The following is an 18,509-nucleotide window of genomic DNA, read 5'->3' on the forward strand; positions in this document are numbered from 1 at the left end:
CTGATACCAGGAATCTGAAACCTGAAACCAGAAACCTGAAACCTGAAACCAGAGACCAGAAAACAAAAACCAGAAAGCAGAAACCAGAAAGAGGCACCTTACTGACCCCAAGAGGAGCCCATTGGGGTCTTTCGTCCGCCACTGCCGGATCTCGCTGGGGTCTCCAGATGTAGAGGTCGGGCAAGCCTCGGAGGAAGAGACCACCAAGAGACTGTCTCATGCAACAGCAAAGGGTTTATTGGGGGTCCAGCATGCTGGGGCTCAGAGCTCACTTGAATAGAGCAAAGAGCCCTGAGACAGCTTAAGCAGAGCTTATATAATTTCCTTGGAGAGGGCAGGGAGGGAAGTTACATTCTGCAGTTTGGCAGTTGGGGACAGCACATTTTGGGGACAAGATTAGCAAACAATTCTTAAGATTTCAATAGTGTTTTGTTAAGCAAGTACCTATTTTATTAACCTTTCAAGTTAATTGGTTCCCTTGCTCTGGGTCCTCACAGCAGCTTATTATGGGAGGAGGGCCCAGTGGAGGAAATGTATCAACAGATGGGGGTCAGAAAACTGAGACAGGAAAGGGCCACAGGAAGAACACCTCCAGGATCGACTCCCATTGACTCACCTCCTCCAAACGTGTCCCACTGCTTACTGTTACTATCCAGTCAGTTCATTCAAGCTAGGGTGAATTCATGAGGTTTTAGCTCTCACAATCTACTCCTCTTAACTTTGAATATTCTGGCATTAACAAGAGCTTATGATGGACACCTCACATCCAAAATATAATATTCTACCCCTGTCTCTAAATAGCTCCTATCCTTCTCACAGAGCAAGATGCAGGGCGTTTGTCTCTAAGAGTCTCAGAGTGTCCATAGCTCTGGTACTTCCCAAAAGTTCAGGCCAAGTCCAAGTCTCCTCTGAGACCTCAGACCAACTCTGGGTTTTGATGCCTTGGAAAAGTCAAAGAGAAATTTCATATATCCTAAATACAGCTGCACACAATAATCATTCCCATTTCGAAATGAGGGACTAGGACACAGCAGAAGTACTGAGGCCAAAATAAGACCAAGACCCAGCTGGGCAGAGAGGTCCCCTGAGTCCACCTACAGTGACCAGGACACTTGACGGTGAGCTGTTACTTCCCAGAGCTTGGTTGCAGGGCTCATGGGCTGTCTTTTAGCCTGGCAGTCTCTGCAGCCCCCAGCTTGGCTGTCTGGCATTTCATCATTCCTGAGGTCTCCACCACAGCTTCACTTTACATATACTACATCAAAGATTGGTCTCTCAGGGGCACCTACAGGGACTTTGCCCATCAACACTTTGCCTGGCTCCAAGTCTTCCCTTGAAATCTTGGTGAAGGCTTCATGACCCCGTAAGTATTTGTCAACAAAGAGACATGAGTTTAAGCACACCTAAATAAATAAAGAAACAAATAAACAACAACAAAAACATGTGCACTCCCGCATGCACGTGCGCACACACACACACACACACACACACTCACACACACACACTTTATGTAATGGTAGAACAAAGCCAATAAATAACTATCTGACCTAAAAGAACCTCAGCTCATTGGGATCTGTCAGTTTCATGAGATGTTTCCCAAATACATGTCTCTATTTCCATTCAGTAAGATAGTATTTACAGAGTGCCAGAACCATCTTCCATTTTTCACTATTGACTGGACTCAAATACCTACTTTCTGTTCTCTAAGTTTGTGGAAGTTCTCTCTTTCAGAATTTTGATGGCATGATGCAATGAATAGGCAGAGCTGGGGTTGGCGAGAAACACCTACTCTCCAAGAGATGCAGCCTGACAAATGCCCCCAGGCTGCCCAGGCTGCCATGAGTGACCATGGCCTCCCTGAGTATATGCAGGGTCTTGTGCTCATGTCCACATGTCCCCTTTCTGGGTGTTAGCTCCTTTTAGGCTCAAAGAAGCCTCTGAGCTAAGTCTCATTGGTTGCCTGCTTCACAGAAGAACATGTAACATGCGCAGTCAGGTGACTGGCTCACATTCCAAAGTCATAACCCCAGGCACCTGGATTCAGAGGCAATCTGCCTTCAGAGCCCCCAACCCCTTAATCTCCACATGCCCTCATCTCTAGGGACCTGAGCCCCCACTTCTTCCTGGAAGACTGTGGGAGAGCTGACCCAGTCCACAGGCAAACCCATAGGCTGTTTCTTGGAAGAATCTCCCCTGTGGGGAACATCATGCTCCATGGGACAAGTCCATGAAAAGATGCTCAACATCATTAGCCATCAAAAGCAAATCAAGAATGCAATGAGCTCCCACCTTATAAGCACCAGGACAGCCTCAATCAATTAGACAATTAATAGCAAGTATTGCTGAGGATGTGGAGAAGCCAAATCCTTGTCCACTGCCAGTGGGGACAGATCATGGTGCAACCTCATGCAAAGACGGACTGGCAGTTCCTCAATCTGCATGGCCCAATAATGCGACTCCTAGGCATGCACCCTAGAGAAATGAAGACTCTGTCTACACACAAACCTGGACATGAATGTTCATTGAAGTGTTACTCATAATGTCCCCAATGTCTATCAGTGGATGAAGGGGTAAACTATATATGGCGGATAACACCATGGAACATTACTCAGGAAGGAGTACTGATTCATGACACCACATCTATGAACCTAGAAAAGAGGATCTCAGTGAAAGAAGCCATTCACAAGAGATCACATATCAAATGCTTCCTTTAATGGGAAAAGGAAGCATTCAGAATATGCAAATATAGAGATAACAAAAAGTAGATGAGGAGCTGCTGGGGAAAAACAGATTCCCTCCTAATGTGTCCAGAATTTCTTTCTGAGTGATGAAAATGTTCTAGAGTTAGATGGGGGTGGTGGTTTCACAACCATGTGAATATATAAGAAACCACTTAACTTGCAGTATAGACCTTGGTATGTGAAGTATATCTCAGTAATGCTGCTTAAAAGGGAAAATAAAGCACAGATCTTGGAAATAAAAAAAAAAAACAGAGAGAGATGCTCAAGAAAAAATTGAACTTTTATTTATTTTTACCATTTCTCTGAAATGCATTTTTGTATTTCTCTCAGCCAACAAAAGAGCATACACACACACACACACACTCACACACACACACATCTTTTGTCCCTATTTGAAATGTGTAAATAAGGTAGTGAATATCCCAGACACTCACACCCTCTCCTGCCCCAGAAAAAAATGATACTGTTTGTAGTTTAATAGGTTTTTTGATTTACTTAGAATGTTTTTCTAAAGCATCATAGAAATAGCAATGGCACACATGCGCTTGCAATTGGATCTTACCCGTCACTGACTACCGGTCCAGTACAGCCACACCTGTGGAGAGGTCTTTGAACCAGTGGGGGGGGGTGAGGTTCTTTGCCTCACCTCTGTAGACCCCCAAATTTTAGCTGAAGGATACAAGCAGAAGGGAGGAAGATACACCAAGCCAATTGACGGCTCCTTTTGGAAAAATTGCACCACCGATGACATCATCAGCAAAAATACCCCAACACTACCATAAGTCACTGCACCAACAGATAGTTCACAATGCATACAGGTGAGTTCACAATGCGTACAAGTGATACATAGTCCATGCAAGTTTTGCAAGCAGTTCAGTGATGGCTATTGCAGAAGCTGTAGATTGGTTTTATCTTTGTCTTCACCAGCACTGGGATGAAGATAGGAATTCTGGCAATAATGGCTAAAGAAAAAATTACGTAACATTCCAAAAGGCACTAAAAGAAAACAATTTTCTTAATAATTTACATTGTTTTCACTGGCACTGGGATGAAGATAGGAATTCTGGCAATAATGGCTAAAGAAAAAATTATGTAACATTCCAGAAGGCACTAAAAGAAAACAATTTTCTTAACAATTTACATTATCTTTAAGAGAATTATTAAATATAATGAAAAGGAAAGGTGAAAGTAAACAAACAGATCTGTTAACCTCCTTTTTTGTTCACATATTAAAACAATCCTCAACAGCTGTTTACCCAATTTAAATTAAACCATTAAAATCACATAAATTAAAAAAAAATTTGGATCCATTTTTTCATGAGCGCTCATCATATATGATATATGGACATACATACATTCAAACATATAACACAAAACACAAGTGTGCACCCATAATATAATACATATAACACATAACATAATAGTAAAGGCCTTATAACTTTTTACAGGTGAAACCTCCATTGCAATGTTTAAAAACTCTATAGTCAAAAAAATAGAACTGATCAGCAAAACATTAACCTAGGTCTGTATGAGCTCAAAAAACAAAATAGAACTTCATGATATGGGAAAGGGCAATAATAAAATAGATATTGAAAAAAGCATCCTGGTTCTGTTGCAGATGTAAGAATAGCCAAACTGGAGTTCTGGATATCAGCTGTTATGGATTTGAGCCAAATCATCTTCTTTTTGGTCTGTAGAAATCGCTTTAGTTAATCTCTCTGGAATCCAAATCGGCTGCTGTTCTCCCTGCGGAAACACACAAACAGACCCCAGTCTCCAGGCAATCACTGGGTCAGGACCTTAGTTAATCTCTCTGGAATCCAAATCGGCTGCTGTTCTCCCTGTGGAAACACACAAACAGACCCCCGACTCCAGACAATTACTGGGTCAGGACCTTTCCATTGTCCTGTTAGAATATCCTTCCAAAGTACCTTGGGCTTACGTACATTTTTTGGACATATATGCCTTTCCACAGCACTAAGTTCTGATGAATCCAAATTTTAAAAGTTTAGAGTAAAAAGGGTTATTTTAAGTTTATCTTTGGGGAATATATACCCCTTCCCAATTTTTTCTTTTTGATTTAATAAGTACATTTTAATAGTTTGATGAGCTCTTCCAACTATGCCTTGTCCCTGTGGATTGAATGGGATTCCTGTTATATGAGTAATGCCAAATGATGAGCAAAATTGTTTAAAAGAGGTAGAAGTATAACCAGGGGCATTATCTGTTTTTAACTGTTTTGGAACGCCCACAGTGGCAAAATTTTGTAAGCAATGAGCTATAACATCTTTAGTTTTTTTCTCCGGCATGAAGGGAGCCCATCAAAAAATCCAGAAGAAGTATCAACTGTAACATGCAAATATTTCAATTTTCCAAATTCTGGCAAGTGTGTGACGTCCATCTGCCAAAAATGGTTAGGTATCAATCCTCTAGGATTGATTCCAAGGTTAATTTGTGGTAAAAAGGTCACACAATTTTGACATTGTTTTATTATTTGTCTAGCTTGTTCTTTAGTTATTTTAAAATGCTTTTGTAAAGTATCAGCATTGACATGGAACTTTTTATGAAAATTTATAGCTTCTTCTAGTGTAGAGAAAATATGTATGTCATGTGTAGTTTTATTTGCTAAATAATTGCCCAAACTAAGGGCTCCAGGCAATCCTGTATGTGCCCTGATATGTCCTATAAAGAATGGATCTTTTCTGTCCCAGATTAGACTTTGTATAGTGGAAAACAAAGAGAAAACAGTAGAGGAAGGGGAAATCCTACCAGCATCTTCAAGCGATACTATAACATTAACTATATACTGGCTATCGGAAAATAAATTAAATACAGAATCTTTAAACGTCACAAAAGCCTGTAATACTGCCTTAAGCTCTACCTTTTGAGATGATTGTTTGGGTACTAAAAATGTAAAAGTTTGATCAGGTGTAACTATTGCTGCTGTACCATTATTTGATCCATCAGTGAATATATTTGGAGCATTCCCGATAGGTGTTTTTCTTGTCATTTTTGGAAAAATTACAGGATGCGATGACCAAAAAGACAATAAAGGATTAGATGGTAAGTGGTTATCAAATGAAACATTAGATTTGCACATGATTATTGCCCAAGTATTTAACTTATTAGCTAACTCATCAATTTGATTCATAGTATATGGAGTAATAATTTTATTGGGAGAAATTCCAAACACTCCCTTTGCTGCTTTTATTCCTTTGAGTATTAATTGTCCTACAGCTTCAGGATACCTAGTAAGAATAGTGTTAAGACAATAAGATAAATGTATCCATAATAATGGACCTTCTTGCCAAAATACTCGTGTAGGAATATTTTTTGTTGGTAGTACAATAAATAATAAAGGCAAACTTATATCAATTCTATCCAAATGCATACTTTCCATATATGTTTCAATGATTTTTAATGCCTTTCTTGCTTCAGGCGTTAACATTCAGGGTGAATTTGGATCTGATGGACCTTTTAGGATATCAAATAAAGGTCCCAACTCTCCTGTTGGTATACCTAAATAAGGCCTTATCCAATTTATGTCTCCTAATAACTTTTGAAAGTCATTAAGTGATTTGAGTTGATCTACTCGTATTTGAATTTTTGGTGGACGGACCATGGTTGAGGATAATAGAACTCCTAAATAATTAATTGGAAAATTTAATTGTACTTTATCTATTGTTATCTCTAGATTATAATTTTTTAATAAGTTTGTAAGTGTGGCATAACATTCTAGCAATGTCTTTTTATCTTTGTGTGCTCATAATACATCATCCATATAGTGAAATATTTGTAGTTCAGGATTTTGATTTCTAAGTGGCTGGATTGCTTTGTTAACATAAATTTGACACATAGTTGGGCTGTTAGCCATCCCTTGAGGGAGTAATTTCCATTCATATCTCTGATCAGGACCTTCATGATTCAGTGCAGGGATAGTAAATGCAAAACGTGGACTATTCTCAGGATGAATTGGAATTGAAAAAAAAAACAATCTTTAATATCTATAACTAAAACATACCAGGTTTTTGGCAAAGCAGACAATTGAGGAATCCCCGATTGAGCAGGTTCCATAATAACCATCTCATTATTAATGGCTCTTAAATCTTGCAATAATCTCCATTTACAAGATTTCTTTTTGATGACAAAAATGGGAGTATTATGGGGAGATATGGAAGGTTGTATATGTCCTTCCGCTAATTGTTGTTTGACCAGGTCATGGGCTGCTTTTATCTTTTCTTTAGTCAGGGGCCACTGAGGAACCCATACTGGTCTTTCTGATTTCCAAGTAATTTTTATTGTCTCAGTGGCCCTTTCTAAAAATCCAACCCATGTCTGTCTGTTCCTTGATCTATTTGTATTGGTGCTGCTATACTTTGTTCTTGTTTTTCTAATCTTTTTCCTTTCCTAAAACCTTGTCTAGTCATAATAGTGGGTGCATTTTGGTTGATATTATTTGTTAATGTCAAACCTAATTGATCTAGGACATCTCGTCCCCATAAATTTATAGGAAGATGATCCAATACATATGGCTGTATAGTTCCTTCACATCCTTCAGGATCCTTCCAATCTAATACCATTGCACTTCTATGGGGATTAGTCACCACTCCTAGGCCTCGAAGTGTTTGAGTGGCTTGTTGTAATGACCAATGTTTTGGCCATTCTTGATGAGAGATGATGCTAAGGTCTGCATCTGTATCTAGTATCCCATTAAATTCATGTCCTTGAATATTTAGTTTTAGCATGGGGCGAGAATCTAAATTTAAAGACAGCATAGCCCAATCTACACCTGTGGAGCCTAATCCCTTGGAACCTCTTTCTACAGCACAACTGGAATATTTATCATGTAGGCTTGGTATTATTAGTAACTGTGCTATTCTATCTCCTGGTGAAATTACTGATATACCCTTTGGAGAACTGGCTATAATTTTTATTTCACCTTCATAATCTGGATCAATTACCTCAGGACTTCTCATAAGTCCTTTTAGAGTAGAAGAGCTGCGTCCCAATAATAAACTTACTGTTCCTTTGGGAAGAGGTCCTTTCACCCCTGTGGGAATGATTTGAACTCCCATCTCTGGAGTTAGTACTGATCTGGCAGAGGCACAGATGTCCAACCCTGCGCTCCTTCTGGTTTGTCTAATGAGGGATCTGATGGACAATGTGTCCTGGGCACTACCCTGATGGGGTTGCTGGGTTCCTCCAGTGCTCCATATATTTGTGGTTTTGGGCCCCGGAGCATTGGGGCCAATGCCTTTCTCCACGATATCGTGGATAAACACTTGGTCCTTGTTCGTTTTTTGTTAATGGAGTACCCTCTATGGTGGTTTGAGAACGGCATTCATTAGCCCAATGTCTCCCTCTACAGCATCGTGGGCAAATACCCAGTATTCTACTCCTTTGATACCTAGTTTTGTTAAACCCTCCTCCTATGGGGCAATTCCTTTTAAAATGTCCTGTTTGTTCACAATTGTAGCATGTTCTTGGCCTGGCATCTAAAGCCTGTTTTACTGCAGCTGCCACAATTTGCCCTTGTTCATTGATGTCTCTGGCATCTAAAGCCTGTTTTACTGCAGCTGCCACAATTTGTCCTTGTTCATTAATGTCTCTGGCATCTAAAGCCTGTTTTACTGCAGCTGCCATGACTTGCTCTTGTTCATTAATGTCTCTACATAATTTAATATATGTGTTTAAATCTTCATGTTTCCATGGTCTAATGATATCTCTGCACCAACAATAAGCTTGGTCATAAGCCAGTTGTTTTATTAATGGCATTGCTTGTTCTGTATTCCCAAAAACTCTGGTAACTGTTTGAATAAGCCTATCTACAAATTCAGCGTAAGATTCATTAGCTCCTTGTATTATCTTAGATAATTGACTTTGTAAACCTCCATGTCCTTGTAAAGTCTTCCATGCCTTAACTGCATCTACAGCAATTTTTAAATATACACCAGGATCATATGCAATTTGTTGCTCCTGATCCTCATAAGGTCCCTTTCCTAACAACATATCTAGATTTCTCTGAGGATAACCAGCTGCTGCATTTCGCTTAGCCGTCTCCTTGCAAAATTCCTCATTGGCAACCTTCCATAACAGGTACTGTCCTCCATTTAGCACAGTTTTACACATATTAGCCCAATCTTCTGGCGTCATGTTCAAGTTGGTAATGGATTCAACCAAGCTTACAGTGAAGGGTGCTTGAGGACCATAGGTTGTTACAGTCTCTTTTAGCTGCTTCACTGTTTTGAAATTTAAAGCATGGTAAATTCGCTGCCCTCCTACCTCAAATACAGGGCATGTTAATACTTGAGATCCTGTCTCAGGATCCCAATTGTCAACTGTGGGGGTTGGGAGCCTCCCAGCATATGGAGGTGGTGCTGTTGATTGGACACTTATGCCCTCTGGTGATAGAAAGGTGTTAGTAGCAGTCTCCTGTTGTAACGTTTCCCCTGATGGCTTTTTCTGCCCTAAACTACCTTCTTCTGTCTGACTAGCTTGAAAGACCTTCTCTTTTACTTGAATCTTTTCCTCTTTCTGACACACTTACACAGGGGTGAGCAGTTTACTTACCCTCAGTCGCTCCCTATATGAGCCACCAAATGCCGAAATCTGGCTGGGCACAATTCAGGAGCCACTTGTCAAAAGAAACAAACTTTATTTTTACAACCACACAGGCCAAACAAAACAGGTCCTCAGGAAAAACACTCAGAGCTCAACTGCCACCACCAGCTTCCTACAAGCCTCTCTCCCAAACCACCAGCCTCTCCACCTCCCACAATCATCCTGCTCTTGAGGCCGATTGGCTGGGTCGCGTGGGCGGAGCCAAAAAAGTCCCCCAATGAGCAGCTCCATGGCCTGAAAGGGCAGGGAAACATCCCAATGAGCATCACCGCAGAGGAGCCAATCAGCTAGATGTTGCTGGGACTGCTGTGAGCCAATCATCAGCTGGTAGTCTGAAAGGGCAGGGAAACAGCTCAATGAGCATCTCCAATGAGAATCACCACAGAGGAGCCAATCAGCTAGATGTTGCTGTGGCCGCTGTGAGCCAATCATCAGCCGGCAGCTGGAAGTTTGTGGCAGCTGGAAGTTAGCTGGGGCCCCTCCGGCTGTGGATGTCAACAAGTAGACCCAGTAAAGCAGATTGTCCTCCCCAGTGTGTGTGGGCCTCTTCCAAATCCATTCGAGGTCTGAATAAAACAGAAGACTGCTCTGCCCAACTGTCTTGGAGCTTAGACATCAGTCCTCCCTGCCTCTGGACTTGGACTGGACTTGTCCCATCAGCCCTCCTGCTTCTCCAGCCTTCAGACTCAGACTAGAACATTACCATTGGCACTCCTGGGTCTCCAGCTGGCAGACGGCAGGTCCTGGACTTCTCACCCTCCATAACTCCATGGGCCCATAACTTGAAAAAGTTTCTCTCTATGTGTACAATCTTTAATGTGTTTCACATTTCTTATTATTTTTCTTGGTACTAGGGACTGAACCCAATAGTGATTAGCCTCTCAGCCACATCCTCAGATATTTTTTAACATATATTTTATTTAGAGACAGTCATCTTGCTGAGCTACTTAAGAGTGCCATGCTATGTAGTTGAGGCTGGATTTGACTTGAGATCCTCCTGCCTCAGCCTCCTGAGCCACTGGGATTACAACCATGCACCACCACACACAGACTACAATTTTCTACTTATTCTGTTTTTCTAGAGATTCCAGATTACATACTATACTCCTTCCTTCCTTCCTTCCTTCCTTCCTTCCTTCCTTCCTTCCTTCCTCCTTCCCTCCATCCTTCTTTTTTTCCTTCCTTCTTTCTTTCCTTCCTTGCAGTGCCAGGAATCAAATCTTGGGCACACTAGAAAAGCACTCTACCACTGAGTTATTCTCACAGCACGTTTTTTAAATTTTATTTTGAGATAGGGTCTTTCCACGTTGCCCAGGCTGACCTGGAACCTGTGATCCTTCTGCTTCAGTCACCAAAGTAGTTGGGTTACGGGATGTACCACTTCACCTGGCTTCCATTTATGAATTGATGATGTTATTTAAAAGTATAAAAAGAGGCATTTTGAACCTGTCACAGGTTGTGTGGAACCCTCAACAAATCCTCTCTGAATTCTTGCCCACATGCATCACCTTACTGAAGTTATGGTAAAGTGACAGACAACTCCAACTATGGGACATGTGACAAAATATCTGATCATTGTCAGATCATGAAAGGTGAGGGAAGACTGAGGACCTGTCACACACTGCAGCCAAATCATGGGAAAGTACATTTAAGTGCAACTTGTGTTTCTAGTGATCTCACAGAGTAGGAAAAGGACCTTAGTGGAAGAACTGAGGCCGCTCCAGGGCTATCTCCGTGCTAGTCAATGGTACTGCACCAAAGTTCCCACCGTGGTCTGCTCACTGTGGGAGTCGTGTAAGATGTCACACTTGGAGCAGTGGGCTGAGGGACATAGGGATGCCCTTCAGTAGGCATGCACCTTCTCTGGAAGTGCACACTGAGACCAAGATGAAAAGGTCAAAAGCAAACACAGTAAAGTAGGAAAAATGAAAAAAAAAACACGTTTTACAACTAAGTTTTTCAGGCCTTAATACTTTGCCATATTTGACTTACTACATTCTAACAAGAATAATATAGAGGGCTGGGGTTGTTGCTTAGCAGTAGAGCGCTCTCATAGCACGTGCAAGGCACTGGGTTTGATCCTCAGTACCACACAAAAATAAATAAATAAAATAAAATTATTGTGCCGAACTACAACTAAAAAAATATTTTTTTTAAAAAAAGGAATATATTATAGTCAGGCATGATAGCACACACCTGTGTCCTATCAGCTTGGGAGGATGAGGCAGGAGGATGGCAAGTCCAAAACCAGCTTCAACAAAAGTGAGGCACTAAGCAACTCAGTGACATCCGGTCTCTAAATAAAATACAAAATAGGGCTGGGGAACCAGTTCAGTGGTTGAGTGCCCATGAGTTCAATCCCTAGTACCCCCACCCCCAAAAAGACTTTATTATAGATAATACTTAGACCCCTGATCTGCCCCTTTGCTATTCTGTTTGCTTCCCACTTGCCTCATGAGCACTATTGTCATCTTGATGTCCACCTTATGCATGTTTTAATGCTATTTCATGTGAATATATTGTTTTACTCTGAGAATAAAATTTATGGAGGTGAGAATACACTCAGTATATATGAATTGTATGCTTCAAAGGGGTTAAACTGATAAAACTTTTATGTATTTTAACCAAATGCACATAGAAAATACCAATTTAAATGGACTTTATGTTATGCTTTTTATGAAAACTTTCCCATTCAACCCTCTCAGGCTGAAGTATTCTTTCTTTAGTACACTTCGTGTACTTGCTACAGATGACCTCACCCACAACCCTTTATGGCCATAGGTGTACGGTTCTTTAACTCTTTTTTTTTTTTTTTTTTGAGAGAGAGAGAGAGAGAGAGAGAGAGAGAGAGAATGTTAATATTTATTTTTTAGTTCTCGGTGGACACAACATCTTTGTATGTGGTGCTAAGGATCGAACCCCGGCTGCAGGCATGCCAGGAGAGCACACTACAACTTGAGCCACATCCCCAGCCCGTGTCTTTAACTCTTGAATGAGGAGCCCTGGGACCCCCAAAATCTAGATATTCTTTTTTTGGTATATTATACTAGTGAAAAGTCTATGTTCTCAAGGTCTGTGGATGGGAAGGAGAGACAGAGGTTGAAATTGAGGAAAGGAAGACTTTAAGAGTAAATACTCACAGGCTTCTCAAAACGTGAACAATGAAGGTAAAATAGGGTGATGGTAAAAGGTGGAAGACAGACTTTTGAAGGAATCTGTGGATGAGTGAGGAGGAGGATGGTGACCCTGGAGGTGAACTAGCAACACAGGAAGAGTCGGCAAGAAGGATGAGTTCAGCCAGCCTCAAAGAATTTAAAGTGTAGGGAGATTTTATTGACACTTGCAAAGGAAATTCAGGGAGCACAGTGCAGTGAATTGAGAGAACTTGTTAAATCAAGATCTGCTGAAAATGTTAAGTTTTTGTAAAAAGGCTTCAGTGTGGGAAATAGCTCCATGAGAATTGACTTTCAGTCCCTCTTAGATATCCCTGAATGACTTGTGATTAGGAGATCTGCAGGAACATGAACACTACAGCGAGCCACAGTAGTTATCAGGGCTTGCTTTATCTCATTCATTCTGGAACAACCCTGTGAGGTCTGTAATAACATCTTCCAGAACTTATGAATGAAGACACCAGGCTTAGTGTGGTTAAGGGGGCATGCCCAGCCTTCACCCTCCCCCCCTCCATGTTGCCCCTTATGCCAACCGACTTGCTAGAACCAGCCACCATGCCAGGACATTTTAGAATAACATGCTAGAACCACCTGGTCCCCAGGGTCATCAGAACAGCTCTCTGACTGTCTAACACTACTGACTGACATGGCCTTCCCAGTGACTCACTGCCCTCTGCCACTCACTCCAGACCCACAAGTTCCCCCCAAACCATCCTGCCACGTGGGAGTCACAGGGGTCCTGCTGCCTCTGACACTGCAGATAGGAGTTAATGATAAAACATGTTGAAATACATTAAATAAGAAATAAATAGGGGAAATACAGTAAGAAGGGGCCTAGGGAGAGAGAAATGAAGGCCTTCTGTTTAGGAGGCAGGATACTCCCTGGGGTGTCCTCAGGGTCAACCTCAGTCTTCTGGTCAACCTACCTACTTTCAACCTGGGCCCAGATGTTATGATGGAAGAGGAGGAAGACAGGGAAAACAAGAACTTTATTAGGAAAACACAAAACCATGGTAACTCTACAACACGGGCTGGGGAATCAATTAAAATTCTGGGTGCATAGGGTTCCCAACTAGAGGGATTCTTGAGGTTGGATTCTGTGGCCTCCAACCAAATGTCTTCTCTTTAGCGCCAGCAGGATGAGACCTTCTTGGCCTTCTCACGGCGGCGCTTTCTCCCTGGCAGGGAGGACACAAATCGCTTCCTGAGCCAATGGAAAAAGCCCTGGAAATTCATGCAGGAAGTGCGTTCTTTATCTGAAGGCAGGTCCCCCTCCTCTGGCTGCTCTGATGACCCTGGGGAGCTCTTTGCAGTGCCACGCTCCTGGCTTTCCATCTGCCAAGACAAAGAGGAGGACTTAGAGACATTCAGGGTCAGCAGCAATGGGGTCAATATTACTCATTTATGGATTTCCAATTTATGTTTTTAACCTAAATGAGCCAACTGTCAATGCAAAGTGTCAGACTCACTCACATTAAAGCCACACACAGGCACACACACTGGTCTGCACAGGGCTTCTCTCTGTCCTCCCCCCTCCCTCTCTCAGTGCTCCCTGGCATTGCCCAACACCTCTTCCCTGACCCCTTTCCTGGCTGAGGACCTTCTCCCATTGCTCATCTGCCCAGACACTGGGGTCCTCCTCTGCTTCACAGCAGGTACAAGGACTCCATGCTGTCCCACCTGGCACCCCCACTGGGCCTGTCCCTTCCTCTGCAGGGGGGCAGCTCTGTGCTCACCTCAACAATTTCATCCTCCTCAAGCTCAGGAGGCTTTTTTAGGAACTGCTTGATGTCTCCATTTTCCTGTGGCATACATTTGGGCAAGTCCTGACAAGCCTCCTCCTCTTCTTCGGGACTGACCTGAGGCATCTGGGAAGACACACTGATGGACAGCTGGATATCCTCCTCCTGAAGAGAATAAGAGAGTACTGGGTCATCATCTTCATCATCATTCAGACTGTCTAGACATACCATAATAGTTTTTGAGACATCATCCAGTTCCCAGACAGTCTGGGTTGTTGTTTCCTTTTGGTACTTGTCCATCCTCTGGTCATTGTCACTTTGAGCCGAGTTAGGTGCTGAGTCTTCTTGGAGGCTGTGCAGATAGGCATTCACGACCTCGTCGATGTCTTCTTCGCCCAGCTCCTCTGGCTTCTCCTGAATTTCATTTCTTCTCCCCATGGGTCCCCTTACACTTTGGGTTCCCCATGGCCCTTGGTCAGGAGGGAGGGAGGGAGGATCCTCAGAGGTCACATCTTCACCCGGTGTGATAGCCTCACTGGCAATGTTTTCCTCGGAGGGGAAATAGCCTATAGAGAGGCTCTGGTGGGAACTGGATTCTGAAACGGACTGCTCTATGTCAGAGCAGCTGCTGCCAGAGGACGAGTCGTCCATGGGGTCCAAGAGCTCAAATGCCCAGTCTCTTTGGACCCTGGAAAATTCAAAAGAAAAACATTAATGGATGATATGGGGGAAGCTACTCATGTACTTTTCCAAATGATGCCCCTTCCTTTATCCATTCCCAGCTATCCCACTGAGGCAGAAGTGCATCCTGTATTTGCACTCTCCAGTCAAGGGCACAAGAGGCAGTTCTTTCTCTTTAAAAACTCATTTTATTGAATAATGACCCTCTACCCTGAGCATCTCCACCTGATACCTCTCATGCTTTGTCTTATCACTACACTGGGAGGAACTGCCTGCCATAAAAGATAGGTGTATAAATTTGAAAAGTATAGAAAAGTCAATGGTGTAAATAAATATCAAATATCCCACCATCTAAGGAGAATGACAATCCTCAGGGAAAGAATTTGGTACATTCCTTTATAGTCTTCTTTTTCCTCTTATCTACATATATGCATGTGTGCGCACATCTATATATATGGGAATTCACATCAAAGACAGTGAGATTATTAAATTTTGTAGCACAACCTGCAGGAAACACATATATGGCTATTCTGTAATCCTTAAGAACTTTCTCATTAACTCTCTTTGGTGATCACCTGAGACAGGGGCAAAATATTATATTTTGGATGTGAGGTGTCCATCGTAAGCTCTTGTTAATTCCAGAATATTCAGAGGTCAGAGGAGTAGAATTGTGAGTGCAGAAACTTAATGAATTGATCGACCATTAACATAGGTGATCAATGAACCTTAGATAATTAAGACCATTAAGAATGGTCTTATTAATGATACTAAAGCACCTTATCCACACATTTTTGCCTTTGTTTAAGTAGTCCTGTAGGTGGGATCATTGAATCAAAGATTACAAATATTTTTAAATTATGAGAATTGGGGTTCAGTTACTTTCTAGAAAGAATACAGCTATTTAAATGCCCATCCTGACATCATCTGATGGCATCTGTAGTCCAGCATTTCCTGTGATGCCCAGCAAGTCATTGGGGAAAGGAATATACAAACATTGGATTTCCCTTGAGATCTCTCTCTCTCTCTCTCTCTCTCTCTCTCTCTCTCTCTCTCTGTCTCCTCTTCTCTCTCTCACACACACTCACGTACCTTGTAGACTCTGTCACAACTGACTCTATTTACTTTCTGCAGAAAGAGAAGCTTCCAACTCCTCAGGCAGACACAGGCTACCTGAAGTCCTTCAGGTACTGAAGTAACTGAGAAGTGCAACTGTTAGAATCCTTTGAGAACTTTGGGTGCCGTGACAACAGAGGAACACAGGAGAGTCACAAAGGTGGAAGGAAAATGGTGATAGAAAACCAAAGGACCCATCTCCTTGCTTTAGTGATTTATTTGTTTCAATGTGACCAAAGCATATGACAAGAACAACTTAGAGAAGGGAAAGTATTTTGGGACCTCACATTTTCAGAGGTCATAGGTAACTGGTTCCCTTGCTCTGGGTCCTTAGTGCACCAGCCCATCATGGGGGAGGACTGCTGGGGAAAAACAGATTCCCTCCTAATGTGTCCAGAGTTTCTTTCTGAGTGATGAAAATGTTCTAGAGTTAAATGGGGGTGGTGGTTTCACAACCATGTGAATATATAAGAAACCACTTAACTTGCAGTATAGACCTTGGTATGTGAAGTATATCTCAGTAATGCTGCTTAAAAGGGAAAATAAAGCACAGATCTTGGAAATAAAAAAAAAAAACAGAGATGCTCAAAAAAAATTGAACTTTTATTTACTTTTACCATTTCTCTGAAATGCATTTTTGTACTCAGCTGACAAAAGAGAACACGAACACACACCTTTTGTCCCTATTTGAAATGTGCAAATAAGGTAGTGAATATCCCAGACACTCACACCCTCTCTTGCCCCAGAAAAAAAATGATACTGTTTGTAGTTTAATAGGTTTTTTTATTTACTTAGAATGTTTTTCTAAAGCATCATAGAAATAGCAATGGCACACACCTCCTTGGTGGTCATGCTGAGGAGTACAGTCACTTCCCAGTGAAAACCGACCTTTTACCTCTCCTAACAGATTAGGGGACTTGGAGCCCTCCTTCACAATACCCCCAGTGTTCCTTTCCTTCTAGGGCCTTAATCAGACTTGCTGGCCTTGCTCTTTTAGATGACAGTTTGATTATCTAAAATGCCATAAACTACCTTCTCGTGAAGTAAGATCATAATAAATCTTCAGGTATTAAAAATGATAATGGATGGCGTTGGAGAAGGTAATGCTAAGTAAAGATAGACAATCCCCCCCACAAAAAAATGCCGAGTGTTTTCTTGGATATAAGGATGATGACTCATAGTGTAGTAGGGAGGGGGAGCATGGGAGGAATAGATAGGGCAGAGGGGTGGGAGGGAAGAAGAGGGGACAGAGGATTAGCAAGGATGGTGGAATGTGATGGACATCATTATCCAAGTACATATATGAAGACACAAAATGGTGTCAATATACTTTATATACAACCAGAGATATGAAAAACTGTGGTATATATGTGTAATAAGAATTATAATGCAAAAAAAAAAGAAAAGAAGTAAATGTATAAAGACATGAATTGGTGTGAACATACTTTATATACAAAGATATGAAAAATTGTGCTCTATATGTGTAATAAGAATTGTAATGCATTCTGCTGTCATGTAGTTTTAAAAAAATAAAATCAATAAAAAAGGGAAAAAAATGATAATAAGTTGTGAATCTATGCTTTAGATCTAAAGTCAATAGCTGGAGTGACTTTAAGAGATGGGACACTTCCTGAAATCCTTTTGACTCAATAGGACTTGGAACATAAATACATACAGGAAACTTCTAATTTATAAGTTAAGCCCATATGATGGTTATTTTATATTGTCAACTCCATGGGCTATTTATTAAGTTTCCAGATATTTTTTGATTAAGCATCATTCTAGGTGTGTCTGTGAGGATGTGTCTGGATGAGATTAATATTTGTTCCACTAAGCCAGGTATGGTGTGGTGCAAGCCTAGAATCCCAGTGGCTTGGGAGGCTGAGGCAGGAGGATTGTCATTTCAAAGCCAGTCTTAGCATCTTAGCAAGGCCCTAAGCAACTCAGTGAGATTGTCTCTAAATAAAACATAAAAATAGGTTGGGGGTGTTGCTCACAGGTTAAGTGCCACTGGGTTCAACACACAGTACCCAAACAAACAAATAAACAAATAAAGAAAGAAATTTAACCGAGTAGACCCAGTAAAGCAGATTGTCCTCCCTAGTGTGTGTGGGCCTCTTCCAAATCCATTGGAGGTCTGAATAAAACAGAAGACTGCTCTGCCCAACTGTCTTGGAGCTTGGACATCAGTCCTCCCTGCCTCTGGACTTGGACTAGACTTGTCCCATCAGCCCTCCTGCTTCTCCAGCCTTCAGACTCAGACTAGAACATTACCGCTGGCAGTCCTGGGTCTCCAGCTGGTGGATGGCAGGTCCTGGACTGCTCACCCTCCATAACTCCATGGGCCCATAACTTGAAAAAGTTTCTCTCTATGTGTACAATCTTTTATGTGTTTCACATTTCTTATTATTTTTCTTGGTACTAGGGACTGAACCCAA

The 18,509-nt window shown here is 41.7% G+C and overlaps 1 protein-coding gene across 1 annotated transcript; it reads right to left on the reverse strand.

Moving 5' to 3' along the window:
• Window positions 1-13,660: 13,660 nt before the first annotated feature.
• Window positions 13,661-18,413, reverse strand: LOC143642318 (uncharacterized protein C12orf71 homolog). The gene is made up of 3 exons (XM_077110638.1): window positions 18,346-18,413; window positions 14,272-14,965; window positions 13,661-13,870 (listed from the first exon to the last, which is right to left on the reverse strand). Exons 1-3 carry the CDS (start codon window positions 18,411-18,413, stop codon window positions 13,661-13,663), a joined length of 972 nt encoding a protein of 323 aa, XP_076966753.1.
• Window positions 18,414-18,509: the final 96 nt, after the last annotated feature.

This window comes from Callospermophilus lateralis, chromosome 11 (genome assembly GCF_048772815.1).
Source record: "Callospermophilus lateralis isolate mCalLat2 chromosome 11, mCalLat2.hap1, whole genome shotgun sequence".
Taxonomy (NCBI): domain Eukaryota; kingdom Metazoa; phylum Chordata; class Mammalia; order Rodentia; family Sciuridae; genus Callospermophilus; species Callospermophilus lateralis.